The 26,567-nt window shown below is 43.8% G+C and overlaps 1 protein-coding gene across 3 annotated transcripts in view; it reads left to right on the top strand.

The window, feature by feature from the left end:
- The first annotated feature begins 20,239 nt into the window (after positions 1-20,239).
- The window catches only part of mllt3 (MLLT3 super elongation complex subunit), a 191,137-nt gene continuing 184,809 nt past the window's right edge, over positions 20,240-26,567 (top strand). The window contains exons 1-2 of one of the 3 annotated variants that reach the window (XM_070881003.1): positions 20,240-20,492; positions 20,748-20,931. In XM_070881003.1, coding sequence (XP_070737104.1) covers positions 20,481-20,492; positions 20,748-20,931 — 196 coding nt within the window. In that variant the 5' untranslated portion in view covers positions 20,240-20,480. Of the gene's footprint in view, positions 20,493-20,747; positions 20,932-26,567 lie in introns of those variants that run through there. The other 2 variants (XM_070880984.1, XM_070880993.1) reach the window with 2 other exon arrangements.

Here is a 26,567-nt window from a genome sequence, read left to right as displayed (position 1 = left end):
TTCTCTTTTCTTATCAGTAGGAAACCTTTGGCATTGTTGCCAACTTAAGTTAATTTAAGCCAACTTAAGTTAATTTAAGGATTAAGTCATGGCAGGAGAGCCCAGACCCATGCCATGCTCCACCTGTGCTATGTGGAAAATCTATGTGTGCGGCAAGTGTATCCAGCTGCAGCTCCTGTCAGACCGCATTGCGGCACTGGAGCTGCGCATGGATTCACTCTGGAGCATCCGCGATGCTGAGGATGTCGTAAATAGCACATTGAGTGAGTTGGTCACACCACAGGTAAAGGTTACAAAGGCAGATAGGGAATGGGTGACCATCAGGCAGAGCAGGAGTAGGACGGTAGTGCAGGGGTCCCCTGCGGTCATCTCCCACTTTGGATACTGTTGGGAGAGATGGCTCATCAGGAGAAGGCAGCAGCAGCCAAGTTCATGGCACCATGGGTGGCTCTGCTGCACAGAGTGCAGGAAAAAGAGTGGGAGGGTGGTAGGGGATTCTTTTGTAAGGGGAATAGATAGGCATTTCTGCGGCCACAATCGAGACTCCAGGATGATACGTTGCCTCCCTGGTGCAAGGGTCTAGGATGTCTCGGAGCGGCTGCAGGGCATTCTGGTGGGGGAGGGTGAACAGCCAGTTGTTGTGGTGCATAAAGGTACCAACAATATAGGTTAAAAATGGGATGAGGGCCTACAAGCTGAATTTAGGGAGCTAGGAGTTAAATTTAAAAATAGGACCTCAAAGGTAGTAATCTCAAGATTTTTACCAGTGCCACATGCTAATCAGAGTAGAAATAGCAGGAGAGTTAAGATGAATACATGGCTTGAGGAATGGTGCAAGAGGGAGGGATTCAAATTTCTGGGGCATTTGAACTGGTTCTGGGGGGAGGTGGGACCAGTACAAACCGGATGGTCTACACCTGGGCAGGACTGGAACTGATGTCCGAGGGGGAATGTTTGATAGTGCTGTTGGGGAGGCTTTAAACTAATATGGCAGGGGGATGGCAATCTATGCGGGAGACAGAGCGAAATAAAAAGGGGGCAGATGCAAAAGGTAGAAAGAAGATAACGAAAAGTGGAGGGCAGAGAAATCAAAGGTAAAAATCAAAAAGGACCACTTTACAACATAATTCTAAAAGGACAAAGAGTGTTAAAAAAACAAGCCTGTAGGCTCTATGTCTCAAATGCGAGGAGCATTCATAATAAGGTGGATGAATTAACTGCACAGATAGCTGTTAATGGATATGATGTAATTGGAAATATGGAGACATGGCTCCAGGGCGAATAAGGCTGGGAACTCAGTATCCAGGGGTATTCAATATTCAGGAAGGACAGACAGAAAGGAAAAGGATGTGGGGTAGCGTTGTTGGTTAAAGAGGAGATTAACACAATAGTAAGGAAGGACATTAGCTGGATGATGTGGAATCGGTATGGGTAGAGCTACGGAACACCAAAGGGCAGAAAACGCTAGTGGGAGTTATGTACAGAGCACCAAACAGTAGTAATGAGGTTGGGGATGGCATCAAACAGGAAATTAGGGATGCGTGCAATAAAGATACAGCAGTTATCATGGGTGACTTTAATCTACATATAGATTGGGCTCACCAAACTGGCAGCAATACGGTGGAGGAGGATTTCCTGGCATGTATAAGGGATGATTTTCTGGACCAATATGTTGAGGAACCAACCAGAGAGCTGGCCATCCTAGACTGGGTGTTGTGTCGTGAGAGAGGATTAATTAGCAATCTTGTTGTGCGAAGCCCCTTGGGGAAGAGTGACCATAATATGGTAGAATTCTTCATTAAGATGGAGAGTGACACAGTTAATTCAGAGACTAGGGTCCTGAACTTAAAGAAAGGTAACTTCGATGGTATGAGACGTGAATTGGCAATGATAGACTAGCAAATAATACTTAAAGGGTTGACAGTGGATAGGCAATGGCAGACATTTAAAGATCACATGGATGAACTTCAACAATTGTACATCCCTGTCTGGCGTAAAAATAAAACGGGGAAGGTGGCTCAACCATGGTTAACAAGGGAAATTAGGGATAGTGTTAAATCAAATGAAGAGGCATATAAATTGGCCAAAAAAAGCAGCAAACCTTAGGACTGGGAGAAATTTAGAATTCAGCAGAGGAGGACAAAGAGTTTAATTAGGAGGGGGGAAATAGAGTATGAGAGTAAGCTGCAGGGAACATAAAAACCTACTGTAAAAGCATCTATAGATATGTGAGGAGAAAAAGATTAGTGAAGACTAATGTAGGCCCCTTGCAGTCAGAATCAGGTGAATTTATAATGGGGAACAAAGAAATGGCACACCAATTGAACAAATACTTTGGTCTGTCTTCACGAAGGAAGACACAAATAAACTTCTGGAAATACTAGGGGACCAAGGGTCTAGCGACAAGGAGGAACTGAAGGAAATCCTTATTAGTCAGGAAATTGTGTTAGGGAAATTGATGGAATTGAAGGCCAATAAATCCCCAGGGCCTGATAGTCTGCATCCCAGAGTACTTAAGGAAGTGGCCCTAGAAATAGTGGATGCATTGATGGTCATTTTCCAACATTCTATAGACTCTGGATCAGTTCGTATGGATTGGACGGTAGCTAATGTAACCCCACTTTTGAAAAACAGAGGGAGAGAGAAAACAGGGAATTATAGACCGGTTAGCCTGACATCAGTACTAGGGAAAATATTCGAATTAGTTATTAAAGATGTACACTAATCTTTTGGATCCAGGTACTTTTGTATTACTTGAGCCTGGAGTGTAGGACATAGAAAATAGGTGCAGGAGTAGGCCATTCGGCCCTTCGAGCCTGCACTACCATTCAATAAGATCATGACTGATCAGTCACCTCAGTACCCCTTTCCTGCTTTCTCTCCACACCTCTTGATCCCTTTAGCCGTAAGGGCCACATCTAACTCCCTCTTGAATGTATCCAATGAACTTGCATCAACAACTCTCTGCGGTAGGGAATTCCACAGGTTAACAAGTCTCTGAGTGAAGAAGTTTCTCCTCATCTCAGTCCTAAATGGCTTACCCTTATCCTTCGACTATGTCCCCTGGTTCTGGACTTCCCCAACATCGGGAACATTTTTCCTGCATCTAACCTGTGCAGTCCCGTCAGAATTTTATGATTCTATGAGATCCCCTCTCATCCTTCTAAACTCCAGTGAATTCAGGCCCAGTCGATCCAGTCTCTCCTCATATGTCCTGCCATCCTGGGAATCAGTCTGGTGAACCTTCGCAGCACTCCCTCAATAGCAAGAACGTCCTTCCTCAGATTAGGACACCAAAACTGAACACAATATTCCAGGTGGGGCCTCACCAAGGCCCTGTACAACTGCAGTAAGACCTCCATACCTATACTCAAATCCCCTAGCTATGAAGGCCAACATACCATTTACCTTCTTTACCGCCTGCTGTAACTGCATGCGAACTTTCAATGACTGATGTACCATGATACCCAAATCTCGTTGCACCTCCCCTTTTCCTAATCTGTCACCATTCAGATAATATTCTGCCTTTGTGTTTTTGCCACCAAAGTGGATAACTTCACATTTATCCACATTATACTGCATCTGCCATGCGTTTGCCCACTCACCTAACCTGTCCAAGTCACCCTGCAGCCTCTTAGCGTCCTCCTCACAGCTCATACCGCCACCCAGCATTGTGTCATCTGCAAACTTGGAGATATTACACTCAATTCCTTCATCGAAATCTTTAATGTATATTGTAAATAGCTGGGATCCCAGCACTGAGCCCTGTGACACCCCACTAGTCACTGCCTGTCATTTGATATCCTCCACTCCATTGAGTTTCCCATCTCAGCTTCTTGGCAATGTAATGTATGGAATCTAAGTGTCTCCCTGATTGTTGCAAGAAAATTGGATGGAGACTCTCCACTTAGTTGCTCTCTGATGACTAGCCAAGAATGTCATTGACAGCAGCCTAAAAGCAGCTGCCATCTAACCGTCTAGGTCCATAACCAGGGAATTGAGATTGTTAGGCAAGGGTATTATGGGTTATTGAACCAAAGTGGGTTAATGGAGTTAAGGTACAGATCAACCATGATCTAATTGAATGGCAGACAGGCTTGAGGGGCTGAATGGCCTACTCCTGTTCCTATGTTCCTAACAACTGAAGAAAGAAAAAAAGGAAAAAAAACAGGATACATATCTTCAAATAAAAAAGTTGCCAATGTTAGAAGTTTCAAAAATGTTAAAGTGCTCTTCTTACAACATAATCCAAGCACAGAAAACTGCCTCTTTATGTCAAACTTGAAATGCAGTAGTCAACCATCATTTTATTTTCAACTATTCTACACTTCGATGTTTTAGTAACAGCGAAGGAAAATAATGATGTTGCCTCATTGATAAAAGATGGCCCAAAAATTGCGGCCTCTCTGGGTGCATACGATGTGTGCACACACCCGCATGGGCCTCGCAAATGCCGGTTCTCGGAGTGCATTGAGCATGCGCCGAGAACCGGCTTTTGCGATCTGTCAAAATGTCTTGACAGATCGTACGTATCCCCAGGAGAAGGACATTCGCGAGCAGAGATGCCCAGCAAATGTCCTTCAAACTCTTACGCCTGGTAAAAGCAGACGTATAACCTACTTTTCCCAACATAAAAGTTTTAACACATAGAAAAATTGAATGTTTTTACTTATTTTTATATTAAAAACCCTGTCTATGAAGGTAAGTTTATTTTTAACACTATTAAAATATTTTTTCTTAAATTTCAAAAAAATAAATTTTTCTCTAAAACATTTAATTTAATACAATTTCTATTAATTTTGTTTTAAAGTGAAGTGCTTTTTTTATTTATGTTGGTGTTTTATTTGATTTTAGGGGTATTCTCATTGATAGTAAGGGAGCTCCGAGTGTTATCTGTGCAGCAAATGGATTGCCTTTTAAATTAGAAATCCTTTCAAAGCCCAAATCTATAATAATCAGTGCGTAAATTACAACTGTGCGTCAGGCTCACAAAGCCCTTCCTCCATTTACTGACTAAACTTTTTATAATTTTTAAATTATAACTGTTTTTTGCTGAAACAAATACAAGTACTCAGTCCTTGTTTCACCTTATTCTGTTGTTTTCCTCTGTAGTTTTCAAAGAATTATGCTTACTTGTAGCTTTCATTATTGGTAACAGTGTTGGTATTTTTAGCTTAAACTCTCCCTTTTTTGGAAATGCTAGTGTTTTGTTTTATTTACAAAACGTTTACCACTGTTTATCTATTTTCTTGTTTTTTATTGATTTGTTAAACATAACACTTTGCAGTTTATCAGTTCTGTCTTATTTGTTTCCTCTTGTTATTTTTGGCATATGTACTTCCCCACATAGCTCCAAAATTATACCGCTGGAAGCTTTATCATTGCTCCAAGTTGCTTACAGCTGTGTTTTCTGGGACTCTCAGCATTTCTTTCTTTTCCTAAACACCTGGAACTGGCTCTGCCCATCTGTTCTTCCAGATTTGCATTTCTGTCTTGCCTTGCACTCCCTTGCGACCATTTTCTACCACCTAGTAACCAAAAAGCACACTGTGGTCTTAAAAGAGAATATAAGTGTTGAACGTAAAGTATTTCCCACATGTAAGTAAGTTATTTAAAATATATCCTATATAATTGAGGATATTAGCCTAGAAATTGTTATTAGTGCCATCAACAAACACTTAATATGTTCACACGATGTTCCTCTGTCAACTAAAATAATGGCTAGAAGACCACCACATGAGCACATTAAGCATTGATATTGCCAACAGTTATTTAGAGGTTGTTAGACCTTCCTGGCAAAGGTTCAAGTACATTATTGAAGTACAAGATGAATTCACTGCGATGAGTTTTTGAGTCAGAGGGCTAAAAATTCAATGGTGTAGCGCCCATTGTTTGGGCACTACGGGACAGTTTTGGGTTGAAAATGGGTGTGGGCCATGCCGGACCCCATCCTGGTGAGACATTAGCTTCAGCACTGGGAGCATGCACCAGACATATGTGGATTAGGCAGATTGGCATGTCGATCAGTGTGCAACACTGATTTAATGCCAGTGCTGCTATTTTCATCCTCAATGCTGGAACTAATGGCCTGTGTTAACCTCGCACAGCTAAACATGGGTTCAGCAGCTGCAAGGACCTTCTACCAGCAATATTCAAAGGGATCATCAACCACTCTCGGGTGAGTTGCTGATTAATTTCTACTGGCTCTGTGTAAGTTTGTGGAAGTATTTGCAGCATTCTAGAGCTGTTTATAAAGTTGGTGAGGTGACAGGGAGTGGTGTTGCATGTGGAGAAGGCCGTGGCTCTCATTCAAGGGTTCTGGTCAGACCACTTGCTCTCAGTCATGGATGCTCGAGCTGTCATTTCCCTTGGCCTGCAGCATGACCAGGAGATGGAGCAGAGGCAGCGAAGAAGAGGAAAAGCTGCTCGCAGAGGGAGGAGTAGGAAGGGAGAAGGGCTCTCAGCGAGAGGACTTACCCATCTAGGGTCTTCTGAGAGTAATTTCTTACCTCAATCTGAGCTAGGAGCAATGTCTGAGTCACCTGCACTTTACAAGGGAGGTGCTCATGGAACTCTGCCACCTCTTGCAACCAGACTTGCAGCCTCACACCAGGGCAAGGACAGCGCCGCCAGTGGCTGTGAGGATGACTGTGACCCTGAATTTTTTTGCATCAGGATCCTTCCAGGCTGGAGCGGGTAACATCTGTTGGTTCATGGTGCTTACCATCAGCATCCCATCAAAGTCCTCATCTGATGTCGAACTCACGTGTGACCTCGCCCTCTGGGGAGCTGGCACCTGCACTACCCTTTCCCCCTGTCCTGGCTGCAGCCCACTCATGCACAGTGAATCGCCACGTGCAGATACCACCTCTAAGCTGCCCTCTAAACTCCTCGCAGTGCCAGTATCTAAGCTGGTGGCTGCGAGTGTCAGACGGCGTGATGGTGTTTCTTTTCTTCACTCTCCTCTCCCTCTTCTTCTTGAACCACTGGCTGGGCAAGTTGTATTTTGTGAGTGCCTGAAATGAGAAAAGCACAAGAGTAGGGTTGTGGTGAGGGAAGGGAGGAAAAGAGGTGCATGATTACACCATGTGCAGCTTGTAAATGAGGAGATTTATGGATGAGGGGGAAGTAGGATGTGAGAAGGAGAATAATGTATGAGGATACCAGCAGCTTGTATTCTTTCAGCCACGCACTGGCCACGGGCTCAGCCATGTCCCTCCCAAGAATGGCCAGCACTGCCACCTCTAAGGTGAGGTTCTGCTGGCACCTGTTATGCACCACCTTTTCCTGAAAGAGAAAGGGAAGTATGTAAGTTAGTGTGGTGCAATGTGTTTGGGTGATGTGCCTGTCATGGTTGAATAGCTGACAGTGTGTGCAATCTGTGTGAATGCGAGGCTTGCAGCAGTGGTTAATTTGTATGGGTGAGGTGAAGCTATGAATCTGAGGTATTAGTCGTTTTTGGTATTGGTAGGTGAGCGATGGTAGTGTGCTGCATTGAGCAGTGTATGAGGCTAGTGGTGCAGATGGTGGGATACGGCATTTAAAGATGAATTCACTGATCCTGACCTCTCGAGTGAGGGCATTAAACTTCTTCCTGCACTGCGTCCACATCCTTGGGGCTACACTGCTGCTGTTCACCACAGTGGCTATCTGCTCCTACTGCACTTTGATTTGTTGCCTGGAGCATTTCGTGGCCCCCTTTGGAGAGAGGACCTCTTTCCTCCTATTAACCTCCCGCGCCAAGGCCTCTTGTGCTGCATAGGAGAACCTTGGTGCACGCTCTCTCCTGTAGTGCTGTCATTAATTGTTCTTTTCTACTGTCTTCCCCAGCCAGTTCAATGATCTGCTGCAGACAGAATGCACCACCCCGTTAAGAGGTGCAGACTGCCTTTAAGTAGTGCAGGCTAGCATTAAGTGGTGCGAGACTTGCAGGAACTTTGGCCCCCTGCTGAGTGTTCTGCCACTTAGCAACGCATTCAGTGCTGGGCTGAATGCCATAATTATGGAGCAGGCAGCATGAGTCTGCAGTCCTCCTGATCAGGCACAGGTTGTTCATGCATTGGGATTCCCGTGCCCGTTTTCGGGAAAAATACAGTTTCTAGGCCAGAGTGAATTTGTATCTGTGGAGATATTTGTATGACAGAGAGAATTAGTCTGAGAAAGTAAAAGTCATTGAGAGTATCAAATAAGATTGTGCCAAGTTTGTAATTTTGTTTCAGTGCAATTTTTTCCATTCTGTTGTATCTCTCTGCATTTCTCACTGGTTTACTCTGCTTTACTAGTATCTTATTACTTGGTCTCTATCTATCCACCCACACCCTTGCTCTTCCATTTTTGTTCAGAACTTCAAACATGGATTCAACTGGTTTGTGACTCTCATAACAAAAATGTATCTCTGGCTGTTACTTTAAGAACATTCCTTTAATGTAAGCACAGCTGCACAAACACAAACTGAGCTCTGAGGTGCTATCACCCAGCACTGAACTAAGCACAGAATGCAACTGGCACAGTGACATGTCAAGTTCATCACTTTTGTGCAGCTTAATTTTGATTATTTTCATCTGTTTTGTGAATTATATTTAACATTTATAGGTGTGGGAATGACTGGGTGCTGCAGTGTGTACAGTTTTGGTCTCTTAATCTGAGGAAGGACATTCTTGCTATTGAGGGAGTGCAGCGAAGGTTCACCAGACTGATTCCCGGGACGGCAGGACTGACATATGAAGAAAGATTGGATCGACTAGGCTTATATTCACTGGAATTTAGAAGAATGAGAGGGGATTTCGTAGAAACATATAAAATTCTGCCGGGATTGGACAGGTTAGATGCAGGAAGAATGTTCCCAATGTTGGGGAAGTCCAGAACCAGGGGTCACAGTCTCAGGATAAGGGGTAAGCCATTTAGGACCGAGGTGAGGAGAAACTTCTTCACTCAGAGAATTGTGAATCTGTGGAATTCTCTACTACAGAAAGTTGTTGAGGCCAGTTCGTTAGATATATTCAAAAGGGAGTTAGATGTGGTCCTTACGGCTAAAGGGATCAAGGGGTGTGGAGAGAAAGCAGGAATGTGGGGTACTGAAGTTGCATGATCAGCCATGATCATATTGAATGGTGGTGCAGGCTCGAAGGGCCGAATGGCCTACTCCTGCACCTATTTTCTATGTTTCTATGTAAGACCACTGCACTTTCACCTCTGGCACTTGGATCTGACTCCAATTCACACTGATGAACTAAAAGGTTCATGTGGTAAATTTTCACCTTCACAGAATGGCGGTAATCTGGCAGAGTAGATCACCCACCTGTTATAGAATGTCTGATTTTCATTCCATTGAAATCTATGGAATGAAAATTGAGTGGGGTTTATAATGGGCGGGTGATCCCCTCCGCCCCATTACTGCCCATTCGGTGAAGATGGAAATTTAAAATGCTATATGTAATGAGTTTCAGCAGTTTGGCTCTACTTTGGGCCAAAGCCCATGACACAGAATTGCCTGGAATCCCAAGGTAATTAATGATAAATGAGCGACATATCTCAGGGTGTCGGGTGTGGGAAGTGGAAGCGTCACACTGTGCAGTCGAAGCTGCTCTTCTAAGGCTGAGCTAAAGTAACGTTGTTGAGGTAATTTAGAGATCTTACTCTGCATCTATCCATTTTATATCTGCCCTGAGAATGATTATAAAGATAATTAAATAATATTTAAAATAACATAAAATGTTACTCATTAGAATTTGAAACTGTGATTATTTTTATCTCTTAAAAGGAAACACAATGCCACATTTTTAAGTGGCTTTGCAATCAATTCTGCACTGAGCATAAATTTCACATGCAACATTTCCCCAGTGTTGATATTTCTGAGGGCAGTAATTTACAAATCTATCAAGTTTCTTAAAAAGCTCCAATTTAGTTTTGTAAAGTCCACTCCTATTTCTGAAAAAATAGTAGACCAGGAAGCACAAATGAAACATCTGAAATAACAATGTAGCAAAGTTTGTGCAATAAAGCTAATCTCTTGTTCCTACACAGTATGTCGAAGATGCAGTTATATATATATTTTAATTGTTCTCAGGATATAGGCAATGCTGGAAAAGCTGCATTTGTTGTTTAACCCGAGTTGCTTTGAGAAGGTGGTAGGCATTCTCCTTGAACTGTTGCAGTCCTTGCAGTGATGGTACTCCCACCATGGTATTAGGTAGAGAATTCCAGTATATTGACCCATCGTTCATTAATAAATGGTGATATAGGTCCAAGTAAGGATGATGTGTGACTTGGAGGGGAGCTTGCAAGTCATGGTGTTCCCATCATGTTGCCGCCCTTCTCCTTCTCAGAGGTAGAGATGGCAATCTAGGAGGTGCTGTCGAGATAAGCTTGGTGAGTTATTGCAATGCTGCCTGTAGATAATACATGCTGTACCACAGTGTGGCAGTGGTGGAGGGTGTGTTCACTGGCAAGGGTGCCAATCAAGCAGATTGCTTTGTTCTGGAGGGTGTCAAGCTTTTTGAGTATTGTTATAGTTGCACCTATCCAGTGGAGTGGTCAGCATTCCATCACACTCCTGACATGAGCCTTGAAGATGGTGGTTGAGGGGTCAGGAGCTGAGTTGCTTGGCACAGAGTACCCATCCTCTGGCCGGGTCTTGTAGCCACAATGTTGCCATGCCTGGTCCAGTTAAGCTTTTGGTCAATAGTGATCTTCAAGATGCTGATGGTGGGGAACTTAGTGATGGTGGTGCCAATGAAGGTAAGGGGGGAGTGGTTGGTCCTTCTCGTTAAAGATGATCACTACCCAGCAATTATGTGACATAAATGTTACCTGCCATTTATCAGGGCAGGTCTAGATGTTGTCCAGGTCTGCTGTAGGCTGGCACAGACTGATTCATTATCAGAGGAGTTGTGAATGGAGCTGAACACCGTGGAATTGTCAGAGAACAGCCCTACTCCTGACTTTATGATAGAGGCAAGTTCATTGACGAAGCAGCTGAAAATGGTTGGTTGTAGCTCTTAAGAACTTTGGTAGTTATGTCCTGGGGCTGTCCTGGGCCTCTGGCCAACGCAACCATCTTCCTGTCTGACTTCAGCCATTGGAGGGTTTCCCCATTGACCTGAGTTTTACTGGAGCCCTTTGGTAACACACTCATTTTCAAAGGATATTCCAATATCACGCAAAAAAAAAATCAGAAGTTGCAACAGTATAAACATAGCTGGTTAGAATGCTTTGAAGATGGTACTGCTGAATGGCATCATAATGTAAACAACATGTTCAGGATAAACGATTATTGATAACTTCTTAGTTTGCTTTAACAAAAATGGTGGGGGTCAATCTGAAGGTCCCCTAATGATAGTGATAGAAACATAGAAACATAGAAAATAGGTGCAGGAGTAGGCCATTCGGCCCTTCTAGCCTGCACCGCCATTCAATGAGTTCATGGCTGAACATGCAACTTAAGGGCCCCATTCCTGCTTTCTCACCATACCCCTTGAGCCCCCTAGTAGTAAGGACTTCATCTAACTCCTTTTTGAATATATTTAGTGAATTGGCCTCAACAACTTTCTGTGGTAGAGAATTCCACAGGTTCACCACTCTCTTGGTGAAGAAATTCCTCCTCATCTCGGTCCTAAATGGCTTACCCCTTATCCTTAGACTGTGACCCCTGGTTCTGGACTTCCCCAACATTGGGAACATTCTTCCTGCATCTAACCCGTCGAACTCCGTCAGAATTTTAAACGTTTCCATGAGGTCCCCTCTCATTCTTCTGAACTCCAGTGAATACAAGCCCAGTTGATCCAGTCTTTCTTGATAGGTCAGTCCCGCCATCCCGGGAATCAGTCTGGTGAACCTTCGCTGCACTTCCTCAATAGCAAGAATATCCTTCCTCAGGTTAGGAGACCAAAACTGTACACAATACTCCAGGTGTGGCCTCACCAAGGCCCTGTACAACTGTAGCAACACCTCCCTGCCCCTGTACTCAAATCCCCTCGCTATGAAGGCCAACATGCCATTTGCTTTCTTAACCGCCTGCTGTACCTGCATGCCAACCTTCAATGACTGATGTACCATGACACCCAGGTCTCTCTGCACCTCCCCTTTTCCTAATCTGTCACCATTCAGATAATAGTCTGTCTCTCTGTTTTTACCACCAAAGTGGATAACCTCACATTTATCCACATTATACTTCATCTGCCATGCATTTGCCCACTCACCTAACCTATCCAAGTCGCTCTGCAGCCTCGTAGCATCCTCCTTGCAGCTCACACTGCCACCCAACTTAGTGTCATCTGCAAATTTGGAGATACTACATTTAATCCCCTCGTCTAAATCATTAATGTACAGTGTAAACAGCTGGGGCCCCAGCACAGAACCTTGCGGTACCCCACTAGTCACTGCCTGCCATTCTGAAAAGTCCCCATTTACTCCTACTCTTTGCTTCCTGTCTGACAACCAGTTCTCAATCCATGTCAGCACACTACCCCCAATCCCATGTGCTTTAACTTTGCACATTAATCTCTTGTGTGGGACCTTGTCGAAAGCCTTCTGAAAGTCCAAATATACCACATCAACTGGTTCTCCCTTGTCCACTCTACTGGAAACATCCTCAAAAAATTCCAGAAGATTTGTCAAGCATGATTTCCCTTTCACAAATCCATGCTGACTTGGACCTATCATATCACCTCTTTCCAAATGCACTGCTATGACATCCTTAATAATTGATTCCATCATTTTACCCACTACCGATGTCAGGCTGACCGGTCTATAATTCCCTGTTATCTCTCTCCCTCCTTTTTTAAAAAGTGGGGTTACATTGGCTACCCTCCACTCCATAGGAACTGATCCAGAGTCAATGGAATGTTGGAAAATGACTGTCAATGCATCCACTATTTCCAAGGCCACCTCCTTAAGTACTCTGGGATGCAGTCCATCAGGCCCTGGGGATTTATCGGCCTTCAATCCCATCAATTTCCCCAACACAATTTCCCGACTAATAAGGATTTCCCTCAGTTCCTCCTCCTTACTAGACCCTCCGACCCCTTTTATATCCGGAAGGTTGTTTGTGTCCTCCTCAGTAAATACCGAACCAAAGTACTTGTTCAATTGGTCCGCCATTTCTTTGTTTCCTGTTATGACTTCCCCTGATTCTGACTGCAGATATTTTTCATGGTTCAGTGGCTGGTGTATGTTGCCATTTTAAACAAAACTAACAAATCATGAGGAAAATGAGGAGAGGCAAATCAAAGAGTAAGTTATTATTTAAAAGGAGAAAGATTGCAAATTGCCGCAGTACAGCGGGACCTGGAAGTACTTGTGCATGAAACACAAAAGGATAGTATGCAGGTACAGCAAGTGATCAGGAAGGCCAATGGTATCTTGGCCTTTATTGCAAAGGGAATGGCGTATAAAAGCCAGGAAGTCTTGCTACAGCTCTATAAGGTATTGGTGAGGCCACACCTGGAATACTGCATGCAGTTTTGGTTTCCATATTTACGAAAGGATATACTTGCTTTGGAGGCAGTTCAGAGAAGGTTCACTAGGTTGATTCCAGGGATGAGGTGGTTGACTTATGAGGAAAGGTTGAGTAGGTTGCGCCTCTACTCATTGGAATTCAGAAGAATGAGAGGTGATCTTATCGAAACGTATAAGATTATGAGGGGGCTTGACAAGGTGGCTGCAGAGAGGACGTTTCCACTGATGGGGGAGACTAGAACTAGAGGGCACGACCTTAGATTAAGGGGCCGCCCATTTAAAACTGAGATGAGGAGAAATTTCTTCTCTGAGGGTTGTAAATCTCTGGAATTTGCTGCCTCAGAGAGCTGTGGAAGCTGGGACATTGAATAAATTTAAGACAGAAATAAACAGTTTCTTAAACGATAAGGGGATAAGGGGTTATGGGGAGCGGGCAGGGAAGTGGAGCTGAGTCCATGATCAGATCAACCATGATCTTATTGAATGACGGAGCAGGCTCGAGGGGCCGTATTAGCCTACTCCTGTTCCTATTTCTTATGTTCTTATGAACTAAATGCTACAATTTCAAAGGGGATGCAGGAACTGGGGGTGTATGTATACAAATCTTTGCAGATGGCAGGACAAGTTGAAAAGGCTATTAAAAAAGCATATGGAATACTTGGTTTTATGAATAGAGGAATAGAGTACAAAAGCAAGGAAGTTATGCTAAATCTTTATAAAACACTGGTTAGGCCTCAGCTAGAATATTGTGTTCAATTCTGGGCACTACACTTTAGAAAAGTTGTCAAGGCCTTGGAGAGGGTGAAGAAGAGACTTACGAGATTGGTACCAGGAATGAGTGACTTCAGATAAGTGGAGAGACTGGAGAAGCTGCTCTCTCCTTAGAGCAGAGAAGGTTGAGGAGATTTGATAGAGGTGTTCAAAATTATGAATGGTTTTGATAGAGTAAATAAAGACAAACTGTTTCCACTGGCTGAAGGGTCAGTAACCAGAGGACACAGATTTAAAGTGAGTGGCAAAGGACCAGAGGTGACATCAGGAAAATTTTTTTACACGTTGAGCTGTTGTGATCTGGACTCCCAAAGCAAGCGCTCTACTCGGAACTCCTACACGGCAGACAAGCACCAGGTGGACAGGGGAAACGCTACAAGGACACCCTCAAAGCCTCCTTGATAAAATGCAAGATCCCCACCGACACCTGGGAGTCCCTGGCCAAAGGCCGCCCTAAGTGGAGGAAGAGCATCCGGGAGGGCACTGAGCACCTCGAGTCTCATTGCCGAGAGCATTCAGAAAGCAAGCCCGGGCAGTGGAAGGAGCTTGCGACAAATCAGACTCCTCACCCACCCTTTCCTTCAACGATTGTCTGTCCCACCTGTGACAGAGACTGTAATTCCCATATTGGACTGTTCAATCACCCAAGAACTCACTTTTAGAGTGGAAGCAAGTCTTCCTCGATTTCGAGGGACTGCCTATGATGATATGATGATGATGATTACCTGAAAGGATGGTGGAAGCAGAATTAATAGTAACATTCAAAAGAGAATTGGATAAATACTTGAAGGGAAAAAAATACAGGGCTATGGGGAAAGAGCAGCGGAATGGGATTAATTAAATATCTCTACCAAAGAGCCAGAACAGGCACGATGGACCGAATAGCCTCCTTCTGTGCTGTATGATTCTATAATTCTGTGATTGTATAATTTGTAAAATGAGTGCTTTTTGTTATCTATGGTGTTAGCTAAGCCTCAATGGTATCACTCTCACCTCTAAGAGTCAGACATTCCTGGGTTCAAACTTCTCTCCGGGACTTGAGTACATAATCTAAACTGACACTCCAATGCTGAGGAAGTGCTGCACTGCTGGAGGTGCCATCTTTTGGATGAAACATTAAACCGAGGACCCATCTGCCTAGCCAGGTGGAGGTAAAATATCCATGGCGCTACTCTAAGAGCAGAGGATTCCCCTTGTGAAACAGAAGCAAAAAGCTGCCCTGGCTAGCAATTATCCCTCAACCAACATGACCAAAACAGATTAACTGATCATTAATTCAATTGCTGTTTTTGGGACATTGCTGAGCTCAAATTGGCTGCCTCATTTGTCTACAATGTTACAGGGACTACACATCAGAAGTAGTTAATTGGCTGTAAAGAGCTTTGGGAGGCCCCCAGGACATGAAAGGTGCTATATAAATATTATTTATTTTCTGAGCTTGTGACTGGTTTGTGCATATTGCATGTTGATGCACATGATAATAAAAGTTTAACATAATCAAAAGAGCTTTTACAAAGTTATTAAGCACTGATTTAAGTACAATGGCTACACCAGGAATAATAACTGAGAATGCAGAATGTTATGTTGCAGAATTGTTACTTAAAATAGATTGTCTTCCATAGTTCTCGATGTATTGACGTGTCGAAGGAATATAAATAAATATAAATGTGTTGTATTATTAACAAAAAAGCAGCCAATTAGTTCTTGTAGCCAACGTGTTCAAACTAAGCGACAAAGGTTTTAAAGAATATACCTTGCTCAATATTTGGATTTTACAATTAAAAGCAGGCAATGTTTATAAATGTCATTTTAGGCGTCAGGATTTATTTAGTATATGCATGTGCCAAAAGGGCCTGGACGGTGAAGATTGTTACACAGTGGCACTACTCCCTATTTCAGTAAATCAACACCCATACATACAGTGTGGCTAGAAATAAATAAACTACCTTCTTGTACCAACAGATGGATGAAGTAACTGATGGATCAGGAGAATAAACACATATAATAGATTATATTTAAAAAGATAGTCTTGAGCATTTCTTCGCTGTTCTCCTATTTTACAAACTCTGAATTGTAGCCTATTGATTTGATTCGATCTGATTTAATCCTTTGATCATCCACATCATAGGCTGTACCTCGAACGAGGATGACTTGCTTCCACATGGGTTCACAGACATTTCAATGAAGGACCCGATATTCCAGTCCTGAACTCCAATTGAAGGGATGAAAAATGCCTGTGCGTGGATTTTTTTAATGTGTGGTGACCACACGGGCTTGACAGAGCTAGGCCTTTATCCAGTGGCAAGGGTTAACTAGGATGACTGGAGACCTGCTCTGCTGCACGGACCTAGTGCGCACACATATCGCAGTGTGGGCTGGCCCGTGCTACCCCTGGGCCCTCGGCTCTTCTGGGCCCTGTACCCTCATTTGCTGCACCTCCGCCATGATCTCTTGCTGCTCCTTTGCCACAAACATTTGCAACATCTTCACCACAATCTCTCACCGCTCCTCCGTCATGATCTCTCGCCGTTCCTCCACCACAAACAGTCGCCGCACCTCTGCCACGATCTCTCACCGCTCCTCCTGCACAACAACATTCGCCGCACCTCCGCCACAATCTATCACCGCTCATCCGCCCCGACCTTCCTGCTCCTCCGCTGTACCTGGGCCCTGCCAATGTTCCTACCCACGCTCCAGACGGCGACCTAGGTTTTGATGATATCACCCAGTCACCCACTTCGAAGCCATCGCACACTTGTAGCAGCTCGTGCTGGAAGCTGCCGTGGTATGCTCTTTTATCCTCCCGACCTGTGGTGGTGTCCTCTCGCAAGTCGATGTGGCCCATGATGTTCTTTTATTCCCTAACCACCACCCTGACCTGTGAGAGGACACCACCGCAGGTCGGGAGGATAAAAGAGCAGCGCGGGTCCCTGGAACATCGTGAGCCACCCCGACCTGCGAGAGGAATCCTTTCATATACAACTACAAGCACCATTTAAAATTTTCTGAAACTCTTTTGTTGACCTTTTGATAAGGTTTATGTCCAGATTCAGATGACCAGTTGTATGACTAGTATCTGGATGTTCCAGTGCTCCTAGATTGTGAAGGGCCTTTCATTCATCAACATCCTGAGGGTCACTATTGACCAGAGAAATAACTGGACCAGCCACATAAATACTGTGGCAACAAGAGCAGATCAGAGGCTGGGTATTCTGTGGTGAGTGTCTCACCTCCTGACTCTCCAAATCCTTTCCACCATCTACTAGACACAAGTCAGAAGTGTGGTGGAATACTCTCCACTTGCCTGGATGAGTGCAGCTACATCAACACTCAAGAAGATCAACACCATCCAGGACAAAGCAGCCCGCTTGATTGGCACCCCATCCACCACCTTCAACATTCACTCCCTCCACCACCGCCGCACCGTGGCTGCAGTGTGTACCATCCACTGCAGCAACTTGCCATGGCTTCTTTGGCAGCACCTCCCAAACCTGCAACTTCTACACCTAAAAAGACAATGGCAGCAGGCGCATGGGAACACCATCACCTGCAAGTTCCCCTCCAAGTCACACACCATCCTGACTTAGAAATATATCACCATTCCATCATCGTCGCTGGGTCAAAATCCTAGAACTCCCTCCTGAACTGTGGGAGCACCTGCACCATTCGGACTGCAGCGGTTCAAGAAGGTGGATCACCCCCACCTTCTCAAGGGCAATTAGGGATGGGCAATAAATGCTGGACTTGCTAGCGACTCCCACATCCCATGAACGATTAAAATCCGTCAGATTTATCGCCGGTATTGGAATCATTCAATAAGAAATGTACTGCAGTAATTCACGTAAAAAAATTACATTTCAATTATTCATCTAATGACAGGTTCAATATATTTTATCATTCCCACCCATTGTAAATATGCATTGTTTTGTTTGATTCTCCGGTGCTGTGAAACCAACTCATATGCGATGTGTATCCTCCTCCATCGGCCACATGACGCCCCCCGTTGGCCAAGTAGCGCCAATGATGTGTAAATTGCAGCGCACACTTCCGATGCTGTGTGCTGTGAACTAAGGCGAATAAATGGAAAGAAAAATAACTCGAATAAAAAAAGGAATTCGTTTATTTCTGGGATTTTATCGTCATAAATCCGATTTCGAATTTTTTTTTTACCAACTGCACACTCCTGGTGTCACTTTTCCACAAATACAACTGACCACATGGCGTGACTTTATCACAGATACCATGCAGACGTTTCTCTTCATATAGACTTGCTGTGTATTTTTCCACTCTATAAGATAATCATACGTTCCCTTCACTGGGGATTATGTTTTCTATTCATCCCTGCAAATATAGCTTACAAGTCAAGTCCTTTCTATTGTCAGTGAAAGTTTATCTTCTGGCTTTCTCCATCTGTACACTTTCCAGCTCCACCTTTCACAGCAATAAAACTAACGATGTGATTGTACTGTGCTTCTCACTGCCTGTACAAAAAGCATGCTTGTTTTTGAATATATGTGTCTGTATTGTAAATGTGCATTGCCTGTATTGGTGTATGTATATGTGGGTTGTGTTTCTGTCTCCCCCTTGTATTGGTGTGTACACACGTGGACTGTGTTTCTGTCTCCTCCTTGTATTGGTGTGTGTACATGTGGGCTGTGTTTCTGTCTCCCCTTTGTATTGGTGTGTGTACATGTGGGCTGTGTTTCTGTCTCCCCTTTGTATTGGTGTGTGTACATGTGGGCTATGTATCTGTCTTCCTCTTTATTGGTGTGTGTATATGTGGGCTGTGTTTCTGTCTCCCCTTGTATTGGTGTGTGTACATGTGGGCTGTGTTTCTGTCTCCCCTTTGTATTGGTGTGTGTACATGTGGGCTGTGTTTCTGTCTCCCCTTTGTATTGGTGTGTGTACATGTGGGCTATGTATCTGTCTCCCCCTTTATTGGTGTGTGTATATGTGGGCTGTGTTTCTGTCTCCCCTTGTATTGGTGTGTGTACATGTGGGCTGTGTTTCTGTCTCCTCCCGTATTGGTGTGTGTATATGTGGGTTGTGTTTCTGTCTCCCCTTGTATTGGTGTGTGTACATGTGGGTTGTGTTTCTGTCCCCCCCCCCTTGTATTGGTGAATGTATATGTGGGCTGTGTTTCTGTCTCCCCTTGTATTGGTGTGTGTACAAGTGGGCTGTGTTTCTGTCTCCCCTTGTATTGGTGTGTGTATATGTGGGCTGTGTTTCTGTCTCCCCCCGTATTGGTGTGTGCACATGTGGGCTGTGTTTCTGTCTCCTCTTGTATTGGTGTGTGTACATGTGGGCTGTGTTTCTGTCTCCCCTTGTATTGGTGTGTGTACAAGTGGGCTGTGTTTCTGTCTCCCCTTGTATTGGTGTGTGTACATGTGGGCTGCGTTTCTGTCTCCCCTTGTATTGGTGTGTGTACATGTGGGCTGTGTTTCTGTCTCCCCTTGTATTGGTGTGTGTACAAGTGGGCTGTGTTTCTGTCTCCCCTTGTATTGGTGTGTGTATATGTGGGCTGTGTTTCTGTCTCCCCCCGTATTGGTGTGTGTACATGTGGGCTGTGTTTCTGTCTCCCCTTGTATTGGTGTGTGTACATGTGGGCTGTGTTTCTGTCTCCCTTGTATTGGTGTGTGTACAAGTGGGCTGTGTTTCTGTCTCCCCTTGTATTGGTGTGTGTACATGTGGGCTGTGTTTCTGTCTCCCCTTGTATTGGTGTGTGTACAAGTGGGCTGTGTTTCTGTCTCCCCTTGTATTGGTGTGTGTATATGTGGGCTGTGTTTCTGTCTCCCCCCGTATTGGTGTGTGTACATGTGGGCTGTGTTTCTGTCTCCCCTTGTATTGGTGTGTGTACATGTGGGCTGTGTTTCTGTCTCCCTTGTATTGGTGTGTGTACAAGTGGGCTGTGTTTCTGTCTCCCCTTGTATTGGTGTGTGTAAATGTGGGCTGTCCCCCTCTCTGGCTCTCAGTGGGAGAGTTGAATGTATCCAGTATTGAAGGTGCCCCACGATCCTGCAGGCTGCTGTCTGTCTGGGAGAGAGAGAGGAGAAGCGCGCATGCTCGGTGCGGCCGGACTCCCTCTCAGTCAGTAATAAGAGACAGAGACACACACACACACACACACAGACAGACACAGACAGAGAGTGTACAATGTCCGCCATAGGCGGGGGCTCCGTCTGCACTCTCACACCAAACACCCACACCAACTCTCCACTCTGCATGAGCTGGCTCTGAGGCCTGTCTCTCCGAGGATGGCCGCCTCGGTAAGTAACCCGCGGCCAGGCAGCCCCGTGCTTCTGTGGCGTGGAGTGGCCGAAAGCTGACAGCGTTTTTGCCCGGAGTTTTGTTGGCACATGCGTGCGGATTGCAATAACCAGCCATATTTCCATAAGTACAGTACAGGAGGGAGGGAGGGGGCTCGCAGCCTGGCGCCTTTGGCCGCTCCTGTCGCCGCTGGCTCCCGGCGCCGAGGCTTGTTCCCTTTTGATTTTAATGCTCTCTCTCTCTCTGTGTTTCAGTGTGCCGCTGTTCAGGTTAAACTGGAGCTAGGCCATCGGGCCCAGGTTCGGAAAAAACCCACGGTTGAAGGTTTCACCCACGACTGGATGGTCTTTGTCAGGGGTCCGGAACACAGCAATATTCAGCACTTTGTGGAGAAAGTCGTCTTCCACTTGCACGACAGCTTCCCCAGACCCAAGCGGGGTAAGGAAACAGTGCAGGAACAAAAAAAATGTCTTTATTTTAAAGGTTGTATTTTCTGTTGAATTCTACCTTACTGCTGCGGGTCGCAACCCTTTAGCCTTCATTTTATGCTCAGGTGTCTTGAACCAGTCCCCCGGGGAGTTGGGTGGGTTTAAACATTGCAGCAAGGCAATTGTGTGTGCAGTAAGTTTTAAATCTTGCTGTTTTGGTGCTGGCACGTTATTCCATGTACTGCTGTCGCGATGCAACCTCTTTTGCACTTGGGCTTCGTGTCTCGGGTACCGAGAGCAGCCTCACATTAAACTGGCAGCAGTGATCTTTTTAAAACAAACTTGTTTGCAAGTACTGGATTGAGTACATTAATCATTGAAATCATTCTATTCGGTTTGCGTGTGTTTTTGAGATGGTGGCACAAAGTGCCTGTTACTTGAGGCGTTTGTTGCCGGTTTGTTCTGTGATTTCTGCTTTTGAGATAACCTGGGACTGTAACTGGGCATTTTCTGTAAATCTTAGCGAGTTGTTTTTCGTTACCTAATTTTAAATAAATGCAAACAGCCTAAGCACAGTTTGCATTTGGTTCGTCAGCTTTATACTTTACACCCACTTGTGGTTGGAAACTTTTTGTTAAAATTGTGCGAAGTGCGGTAGTGGCCAACAAATACAGGCGCGAAAGAATGGAAGCATTGCATTTAAAAGCACACTTGTCTGCAAACCCAAACTTTTCCCATCCACGCTTATTGATGTGGATGCAAAATACCAGAAATTCCGAGGAAAACTGGATAACCTCAGCCGGTCTCTTAGAATCTGCAAAAGACAGGTCAACGTGTTTGAAAGCAACCCCTCAGTCAGACTTGGAACTGTTCGCGATGTAAAGCTTCGTAAAGTGTCAATTTACGCATGATGGGGATGTGTCAGCAATGTTCCCACAGCTTGGTAGACTTTACGATTTTTATGTATAATTTAATATCTTGTGCACTTTGCACAGTTGGAATTGGCTTGAGTGGACTGGTCCCTGTTCTGCAAAGTACACTGAGCTGAGGTTGCTCGGTGTGCGCCGTTAATGCGTTGATATAACTGTGAATTAAGGTTAATGACAGTTTATAACTGGCTCAGAGCGGGTTTACTTTATACAATAAATGGATTTTGTGTGTGTGTGTGTGAGGGAGAGGGATAGATAATCTGCCGGAGTGTCCGAGGACTGTTTCCAAACTGGTGCATTGCCTCCTTTTGCCGGTGCTTGGTTTTGAGAAGCGCCCAGACCGGTCCCGCCGGGTGCCGGTGTGTTGCAGCGATAGGGAGACTGGGCTCACTGGGTGGTGGGGGAAGCCGCCCACCAGGAACAGCAGACCGCCCCAGCCCCAGCCCCACAAACAGTTTTTAATGTCAGAACTACACTTGATCAAAATGCAGCATTTTAACGCTCCCTTCTATCAACCTTCAAAAGTTAGTGCACCTTTTTGGCAAGAGAGAGTATCTTCTTCAAATCCTGCAGTGTCTTTTTCGGAATTCAGTTTGAGCCTGTTACTTTTATTTTTACAAGCCGCACTTTCCCTATTCTGCAATCGGTTTAATAATTTTGGGGGACTGCTCAACGGGATCGTCGAAGACAAATATTACCGTGTCACAGCTTAATTTTTCTGCATAAGTCAATCTAAGAAAATGAAGTCTAATACTTTTATTAAAATTGCTTGTTGGTTAACTTAATTTCAGTGTGTGGCGAGGAAAATGGCTTTTCAAGAATTTTAACTTTGATCTGAAGTGTTGTTCAGACATTTCATTGAAGGGGCTGGGTGTGCAAACTGTTGCAGCTAGGTCAAATCATCATTATACTTCCAACAGTGGAATGTTCCCTTTCTGTGACAACTGCTTGACTCATTGTTTAGGTAAAATCACATGCTTCTCAATTCATATGTATACATAATGGAAAGAATAATTGTACTGGCTTAAGGCATCATGGTAAGATCAGAGAGCCTTTGATACTCATTTGTTTGTTCACTCATTCATTCACACATCCATTTTATGAAATGTGGTACTTAACATCCCATGTTAGTTAAATTAGATTGTAGCCATGCTTGATTAATTATCAATTGATTCTGAAGTCCTTGGAGGAATACAATAGCACAGTAAATCTGAGACGGATTGCTTTACACTCACTCTTGTTTGTTATGGTAACTTAACTCTTTACTTTTGAACTTGTGTCAAAGGACCTCTGTTGGTGTTGTATACCTTGATAAATAACACCTGATATAATTTTCTCATGTAATGTGAGCCGAGCTGCTGTCTTCAACCTATAAAATTGAAAGTGACAGAAAAACAATTTGTATGTTAACCAATTACATATGCAGCTTGTGGTAGCTTTTCAAAAATAAACATATGTCAAAGGCTGGCTTTACAACAGCTTGCATTTGTCGAATACCTTTTGTAGGTCCAAGGCACTTCACATATCAGAGACTGAACCAAGCAGTAGTAGGTTGGTTGAAATCACGGCGAAGGAAAAAGGTAGGTTTTGAGAAGGTTTTTAAAAGGGAGAGAGCTCTAAGGCATAGGAAAGCGGGGTTGGAAGGGTTATGGCAGGGAGACAAGTTGCAGAGTTAGGATGGCATACAACCCTGAAGGGGATTTGTAGGGGAGGACAAAGATTTTGGCATTGAGATGAACAGTGAATAAAGGTTGACAAACATCGGAATGGTGGGTGCGCAGGGCTTAACGAGGGTGGAGTTTTGCACCAAGTTTGTGTAGGGAGAATATGAGGTGAACACAGAGTGTTTTGAGTAGTTGAATCTTAAGGAGTTTCATTGGTGGTGGGGGTGAGTAGAAGCAGAAGTGGGAATACTTGTTAGGTTCTGGGACTTCTAGAAAAATGTACACAGTTGGGGCTCCAATATTTGTACAAGGAAACCTGCTTTTTTTACTATATAAATAACAATAACTAATATGTGCACAAGTTTCTGTTTTTAGGGAAGATACTCCTGATTTTCTTTCAGCAGATTTATGAAGCGGGAAATGGAGGGAGAATGATACTGCCGAGAGGGAGAAGCTCCTGGGCACCAAGTGGATGGGGGTGAATGACAGAGTTGATGATTTTGGGAAGAGGAAAGGAAGAGAAAAATAGACTGTGAAATGTGGGAGAACCTTTCTGAAGGGAGAAGGAAAGACAAGATAGAGGCAGAGAGGTTATTTCCACTAGTCGGGGAGACTAGAACTAGGGGGCACAGCCTCAAAATATGGGGGAGCCAATTTAAAACCGAGTTGAGATGGAATTTCTTCTCCCAGAGGGTTGTGAATCTGTGGAATTCTCTGCCCAAGGAAGCAGTTGAGGCTAGCTCATTGAATGTATTCAAATCACAGATAGATAGATTTTTAACCATTAAGGGTTATGGGGAGCGGGCGGGTAAGTGGAGCTGAGTCCACGGCCAGATCAGCCATGATCTTTTTAAATGGCGGAGCAGGCTCGAGCGGCTAGATGGCCTACTCCTGTTCCTAATTCTTATGTTCTTATGTAATGAGGGAAGGAAAATGAAAAAGGAGATAATTGCTATTTGGGATGGCATTTCTAGCTCTCCTGGGAATGAAAAAGGTGTCTGATCTTCGGAGGTCTGCTCAATGAAACAGTACATTCTCGGTCTCCGTGACTGTCGGGTTACATTTGCCATTTTGCTAAAATAGAACAACTCTGACAGAGGGTTCATAAAATTAACAAAATATTTCATTTTCTAGTATTTCAAATGCCTTAAACACAGTAACTTAAAGTTTGTATATATGCTATTGTAGCACTTTACAGAAATGGAAGTGTTAATTGCATTAAAATCCTTTATATTCAAGTTACAGTACTGTTTACATAAAGTGTAAAAGTCACCTACAGGAAGAACAAGCAAACTTGCATTTTATATTGCACTTTTGATGTCCTCTGGATGCCCTGAAGTGCTTCAGTCAATGAATTACTTTTGAAGAGTAGTCATTGGCTGCTGCATTTACTTGCATAACAATGCGATAATCTGTGTTGGTGGTGTTCTTAAGAGATACATATTGGCCAGGCCACCAGAAAAACTACCCTGCTGTCCTTTGAATAGGGTCATAGGAATTTTTACTGTTCACCTGAACGGGTAGATGTGTTCTTGGTTTAACATCTCGTCTGACCGACCTGTACTGACCCTGATATGACTGAACTTCTGGAGTTTACTTCTGCTAAATTCCACTTCTGCAGTTATTTCAAAGTCATCTTGTAAGAAATGTTAGTCCCTAATTTATTTATGGGAAATGCCAACTGATATTTATGAAAAAGTCATTTCAATCTCTTACTTTACTTTGTTGAGAAATATGGTGTGTATATAACTTCTGGTGGCAAAATGCTAGCAAAGGGATTTCAAAATGCACCATTATTTTCACTCAAGATTTTACCTGTGTGAAATGATTTTCTTAACTTTCAGTAATACAGGGCTTTTTTCTCTCTAACTGAAATGGAGTAGAAGGGTGCTCTTTTAAGGGTAGCTGCCAAGCTTGAGACTTTTCTGCTGTGAAATGTTAAGGGATTTTGATTTGGAAAGACCCCATATTGGACTTAGCCATCAAAAGTTTATCTTGTACTGTTTTGCAAGAGGTGACTTGTTATCGTTGTACGTCCAAAGCTGAGCAGTCGAAACATAACTTTATTGGGTATTGGCTCCTGACACTTACGACCTGGAAGTGGGTATGATTTTTTTTTAAGGTGAAACCTGAGGATACCGCCCTTTTGTGTCTTTATCATGGCGTATTCCTTTAGTGGTATGACATGTCTGACCAGTGCAATAGTGGTCTTTTTTTTTCTTAAATTGATGGGTGTAATTAGTGTTTTGAGAGTGTCTCTCTGATTTATCTCTTTTGTTCATTGACTGCAAGCTCTGTATTCAAAATAAAAACACAGTGCTGGAAACCATCAGCATCTATAAAGAGAAAAGACGGGTTATGACACTTTAAATCTGTACCCATCAGCAGGGAACTTTAGTCGCAATTGGTTTCTAAGTGGAGGTTAACACGTTCAAAGGTAGTAAAAGATTTAGGGTTGTGATAGGTGGGAATGGGATGTAGATGTTGAAGTTATATTTGTAACTTCAATAGTAAAGGATATGAAGAGTAGGTACAGGACAACTATATTGTCTAGTCCATGGTGCTGCCGACCAGATATTGTTTGTTACAAGTAATGATCCTTATAAAATCACGCACATGATGTACTGGGGCAGGCATTGACTAACGTTCCAACTATAATGGATTATTTATGTGGTGGTGCAGATTTCGATTCTTAAAGTATTTGCAACCAAGTTAGTAAAAGCATGGTTTGTATTCTGTAGCATCTAACTGTGCTGTCTGGAGATCTGACAAGGTTCTTTTTGTGCTTATTTCTGTGTTCTTGATCCGTGAAGAATGAATCAGCAAAATGATCTTTTTTTAGACCTGAATCAGGAGGATGCTTAAAATGCAATTTTATATTGATGATTGTGTCGTGGTGCCTGTTGTGGTAGGCTAAGAATATTTAAAAACACAAATGGACATTGCAAGATAGACTCAGCAGGTCAAGCCTGCATCTATGGAGAGAACAAATGAGTTCTAATGAAGGGTGTATGGTACTGTTGTGACGTGGACTGATTTTCGTGTTTCCAGCA

The sequence above is a fragment of the Pristiophorus japonicus genome, chromosome 1 (assembly GCF_044704955.1).
Source record: "Pristiophorus japonicus isolate sPriJap1 chromosome 1, sPriJap1.hap1, whole genome shotgun sequence".
Lineage (NCBI taxonomy): Eukaryota > Metazoa > Chordata > Chondrichthyes > Pristiophoridae > Pristiophorus > Pristiophorus japonicus.
Note: the sequence above shows the minus strand (reverse complement) of the source record. Positions and strands in the feature narration are given on the sequence as shown.